A 5,862-nucleotide genomic window follows, 5' to 3' on the forward strand; every position below is an offset into this window, starting at 1 on the left:
AAAGCCAGGAAGACTCAGAGAGTAGCAGATGATGAGTAACTGTCCACTTGGGAGATGAGAAGAGACAGACACACCAGGGACTCATGGTCACTTGTTGGGGTGATAAAAGTTAGTGTTTACCTTTAACTACCCTTAGGACCAACATATCTGTCTACCTGCCTATTTGCTGGAACAGGGCCACTATGACATATGGTTCCCATCAACTGTATTTTTGCATGATTCTTGAATCTCCTCTTTTTTATTTAACCACACTGACTTCATTTCAAAGGAACTTCACTTACATGGGTCCTAATTGAGGCATGACCAGTGCCTTGTTCAAGGAAGAGCTTCTGCTGCTGCTGGTTTCTTCAGAACTAGAAATACATAGAAAATGGTAAACAGACAGAGAGACAAGACAGGGATAGGCACAAACATTCATAAAATGACAAAATAACAGGGAAGATCCATACCAAAATCATATCAGTTCCCATGATGAAGGGAGGACGGTATGGGAATGAGAGTGGAAGGGTTTGAATGTTCATTTTTCCAAACTGTGGAAGCAAACATGACAAAATGTTAACCCACTTGCTTATTCTGCATTGGCATTTTGTTATATTACTTTTTAAATTTTTTTAAATGTTTATTAATTTTTGAGAAAAAGAGAGAGAGAGAGAGAGCACAAGTGGGGGGAGGAGCAGAGAGAGGGAGACACAGAATCTGAGGCAGACTCTAGGCTCCCAGCTGTCAGCATGGAACCTGACGCAGGGCTCAAAGTCACAAACTGTGAGATCATGACCTGAGCCAAAGTCAGATGCTTAACCAACTGAGCCACCCAGGTGCCCTGTTATATCACTTTTTAAACTTGCCTTTGTGCTTTTCAGCCTTTAAAAGATGTTAATATTCGTGGCTTCATCAGGCTGTCTACGGTCAGCACAGAGCCCACTTTGGATCCTCTATCCCCCTCTCTCTCTGCCCCTCCTCTGTTTATGTACTCTCTCTCTCTTTCAAAAATAAATATTAAAAAAAATTCAATATTACATATATGCCTATATAAATAATTGTACACATAAATATACATAAAGAAATGCTTTAATGACTGAGGCTTTTACAAAAATTTCAGGTTGATAATTCTGCCATAAAATTAAATTACTAAAGCCTCATAGAACATTTGAAAAATACAATAGAGATGGGAGACACAAATTAATATTCCCCATAAAACTGCAATGTAGAGATTGCCACATTTTGATGTCTTCATATCCAAGCTGTTTCTCTATGAATTAAATAACTGCATCATTGATTTCAAATTTGCAGATAGTTTCTGATTACAAAAATACCTGCTCACTGTAAAATGCAGGAAAATATAGATAAGGAGGACAAATTACTTATGTCCTTACTATCTGAATGTGATACCGGTGAAGAAGAGAAGGATGTAACCGGAAAGACTGGAAATAGGACAGAAACATTGTCAATAAGGAGTTGTATTTACCAAGGTCTTTGGTCTCATTCATCTTCTCCTCTGGTCTTTATGGGATAAAGTGACCCGAACATTCAGTCAGATATCGCATGGCTGGACCCTAATGCCAATTTGATCTTGGTTTAAGTGTTATTTCTTTGCTGGCTCAATCTGAAGGATTCACTCACTATTATAATAGCCTTAATTTTTTTGGGGGGGGTTATTATTTATCACCCTCTACCATTTTTTTGTTTGTTTACTTGTATTTTTATTTGTTTCTTATCTCTCTTCTTCATTGTTGTATCCTCAGGACCTGGAAGTGTCAAGTGTCTGACATTATTGTTGAATGAAAAAAATGAATCAAAGAGCCTTCAGTGGTCCTGCCTGCATAGGATTGTGAAAGTATCTTCCTTTAACTACCATTGGATACTTAGCCTAAGAAGGCAACCTGGTGAGGCACCTGTTTTTCATCTACACGTCTTCCCGCCACCACCCCCCCACCACCAACTACCTCCTTACTTGGCAGCAATTCTATGTGCCTGTGATAATCAGAACCACTTGCCACAGCAAATACCACATCCTTCTTTTCTGCTTGTTTGCCTTGTGGAGCCTGAATATACATGTGACTGCCTCAGCTTCCAGTTCAATGAAATCATCAATGTGTCCTTTGGTGGCCATGTTCTTCCCTTTGGTACTAAAAACTTTGAACTCTCAGGATTCAGAGTTGTTAGGATGGGAAAAAATATTTTAGATAGCCATTTACTATTGCAGTAGCCTTAACATTTTTAAAAAGCTTATCATTTATCATTCTTTACCACTTTTCTCATTTTGCATTGAGGAGTGGATGCACATTATCTGTGTTGTTAAGGCTGCAGAGACGCTCCACCTTTTATAGATTTATTGGCCACCTACAGTTTTCCTTAAATGACTAGCCGCTTATGACCTTTGCCCCTTTACCTACTGAGGTGTTCATTTTTAACTTTTTGATTTGTAAGAGTTCTTTATATTATAAGGAGTCTAACACTTTGTCACATATAGAGTACAATTTTAAGTTGATTTTTCTTTTGGAATTAATGTTTAACAGTAATTTTAATATAGAATAAATAATTAATTGTAATGTTTAATTTCTTAAGTAGGCTCCACGCCCAATGCAGAGCCCAAAGTGGGGCTTGAACTCACAACCCTGAGATCAAGACCTCAGCTGAGATCAAGAGTCAGATGCTTAACCGACTGGGCCACCCAGGCACCCCTGTAATGTCTAATGTCTATTAATAAAAAACTTTAAAATTTTTATGGAGCACCTGGGTGGCTTAGTCAGTTGAGAATCTGACTCTTGATTTCATCTCAGGTCATGATCCCAGGGTCATGGGTCGAGCCCCATGTCAGTCTCTATGCTGAGCATGGAGGCTGCTGATTCTCTCTTTCTCTCTCTCTCTCTGTCTCTTTCTCTGAGCCCCTTCTCCCCCACTCATGCTAACATTAAAAAAAAACTTTAAAAAATTTAAATATAATTAAGTTCTTCACCTTTTTAAAATGATTCTTGCTCTGGCATTATTTATAGGAATACTTGAACAACTTCAGCATCATAGGAATTCAGCAAGGAATGTTAGTAATAACAGTAAAATTACTAATAATCATTACCATTTATTATTTATTATGTATCAGACACTCTACATACTTTATTCTATTTAATACAATAAACCTATGACATAATTATTATTCCCATTCTACAGGTCAGGAAACTGAGGCTCAAGAAGACAGAGTAACTGCCCATCGTCATGTAACTTACAAGTGTTGGAGCTGAAGTTCAGTCACCTAGTTATGTACAAATTCTGGACTTTGTCAGCAGATGAGTAGACCTGGGTCCCCATCCCAGCTCTGCTATGCTGGCTGCGATACCTGTGTATGTGCCTTCACCCCCTGAGCCTTAATGTCACCTATACAATTTGTTTAACAATAACCCTCTCATAGAGTTGTTGAGGTATTTAAATGAGGAAAAGGAGATGTCATATGGCTGGCACCAAGTGACAGCCAACAAAAGAAAATCCACCACCTCCCCCCCTTTGCTGGGGCCCCTTATTACTTTTTTCCCTCCCCTCTCTTTGGGGAGGGGTGGGGCAGGATTGGAGAGGAGAGAAAGGGTAAACTAGCTCCTGCAGTGAGGTGCAGAGGTTGGAAGCCCAAGTCCGGCTCGTCTAAGTAAGGAACAGAGCAAGGTGAAGTGCCACCTAAGAGAGATCCCACCCAGGGAGTGGCTCAGATGCTTCCAGCACACACATAGGCCTTTTTGTGTGTGGGAGGCAGGGGTGGAGCTGGATCAGAAAGATCTCACCACAGCTTGGAAGCAGTCACCTCGCTTGTGAGGAGAGCCCTGGGAGGTTGCCTCTCATCTGCCAGCTCTTGTTCTGTTGGCCCCAACATACACACAGAGACCATGGGTACCCTCGAGGGACACTTGCTGCCGGGGATATGCCTCCTCATCTTTTCTCTCCACTACTCAGTGATGGTGTCCTTGGCCCTGCTACGGGGACAGAGGTTTCTCAAACCCCCTCTGACCCCAAAGGAGAAGCGAGGACACAGGTGGTGGCAGCTGGTACCTGTGGAAGGGATGATGAAGGTGGCCATCTCCCTGACTGGCATCATAACTGAGTTCTTCTACCCCCCAGGAGTAAACCGGATGATGATGGTAGACTGGGAGGACCCTCGGCGGCCATTTGTGTTCCATGACAACTGGTATCACGTCACCATGTATGGGTTTTTCACGCTCAGTGGCGTGGTGGACATCGTGAGCCGGGCGTGTCAGGCGCAGCAGAACGTGAAGCTGGAGCGAGCAGCTGAGGCCCTGGCCTTCTGTGTGCTGGTCCTGCTGATGGCATGTCACCTGGAGAACAAGGGCACCCTGGAGGTCCGCACGCACCTGCTGTTCGTGGCGCCCACCTTCCTGGTTACCCTGGTGCTCACCATGGAAGTCTGGGTCCCTGACCAACCCACGCTCTGGGTGCTGAAGACCTGGATGGGGCTGGTGCTCAGCACATGGATGCTGCAGCTGTGTGTGCTGATGTACGTTCCTCCCTCCGGGCAGCCCTGGAGGGCAGAAAACCCTGGCGACCTCGCCTTCCTCCTCATCTTCTTCTGCTGGCACCTGGGCTTCGGGGCTATCGTGCTGGCCGCTGTCTATGGCCTCTGCAGCCTCTGGCACCATCGCATCTCCTCTTGGAGGGAAGTCCCACATGCCAAGTACCAGCTGTGTCCCAGAAGCTACAGCAGCGAAGAGCTGGAGAAGCTCGGGACAGAGGCCATGCTGCAGGATGGGGGCATCTAGGTACAGAATCTTTGTGCTATGCCTTTCGTCACGAGAGTTTTGAGGGTACCCACTGTGCGCAGAGCACATAAATGTGCTGGGATCTACAAGGTGGCTTTCTGTCACAGGAGCCACCTTCCTTGTTCCTAAATAAACCTTTCAGTTCCTGGGATTACTTCACTCTGTCGCTTTGTTCTCTCCAGGTCTGCCTCTTTTCCTGCCTCACTGCCTCACTGCTCCGCATGGTTCCTGACCGTGGACTTGTGTGGAGTGAGAACAAGGAGGTGGCTTTTCTCTCACAGAGGAAATAGAGGGAGATGGAGGGCCTCTGGGGACCCAGGGGGGGTTCCATCCATTGGAGGCAGAGCTAGCTGGCTTAGTGTGTGCCTGCAGCTAGAGTATTTAAGTGTGCGAAAGAGAAGGGGTCCATTTTTGCATAATGGTGAGGACTTCTGTTTCTCTTCATTTTTCTGCTTTCTTTACACTAAGCATGGCAGGATGATGAACTTGTTTCCTTGTTGCTATAGTTATTTTTAATCTACACGGAATGAGGCTACATCTGCCTTCTGAGGGGGAAGTGGGGAAGGGGTGACAGTCAACTTAGCAGGGGCTCAAGTCTGAGAGAAAGGAGGCAGAAGAGCAAGGAAGTCCCAAAGGAAACAAGGATGACCGAAATATAATTTTAAGGTGTTCAGGTTTTGCTGGGATGTAAAACTCCATTGTTCCTACCCTTTCAGTAACGTCTGTGATGCAAGTATATGCGTGTCTTGTGTGAGTGATTTTGGAGCCAGACCAAAGAGAAGGCTCAGATGTCAGTTGGTAGGAGCAGAAGGGGAAGAATGGCTATGAGATGTGGGGTGCAAACCGTCTTCAGTGGTTCTGAAGATGCAGAACTCAGAGCTGAGAGGAAACGGGAAATGTCAGCCCCTGGAATTTGCAGAAATTTCTAGCCAGCCATTGAGCTTCTCCCAGAATGAGGAGAGAAGGTGCTGGTAAATCCATACACTCAGTAAGACATATGAAAGCAAATTTTATAAAAACGCTTATCCCTGGGTACAACTAGATATCCACTGCTTCTGCTAGCATGAGCCTGCGTATGTGAGACAGATAAATCCAGCATCTGGAAATG

The 5,862-nt window shown here is 44.4% G+C and overlaps 1 protein-coding gene across 1 annotated transcript; it reads left to right on the forward strand.

The window, feature by feature from the left end:
• The first annotated feature begins 3,526 nt into the window (after positions 1-3,526).
• Positions 3,527-4,905, forward strand: LOC125921112 (transmembrane epididymal protein 1A-like). The gene has a single exon (XM_049628454.1). The coding sequence runs from the start codon at positions 3,867-3,869 to the stop codon at positions 4,752-4,754; it is 888 nt and encodes a 295-aa protein (XP_049484411.1). The 5' UTR covers positions 3,527-3,866; the 3' UTR covers positions 4,755-4,905.
• The last annotated feature ends 957 nt before the right edge of the window (positions 4,906-5,862 follow it).

This window comes from Panthera uncia, chromosome C2 (genome assembly GCF_023721935.1).
Source record: "Panthera uncia isolate 11264 chromosome C2, Puncia_PCG_1.0, whole genome shotgun sequence".
Taxonomy (NCBI): domain Eukaryota; kingdom Metazoa; phylum Chordata; class Mammalia; order Carnivora; family Felidae; genus Panthera; species Panthera uncia.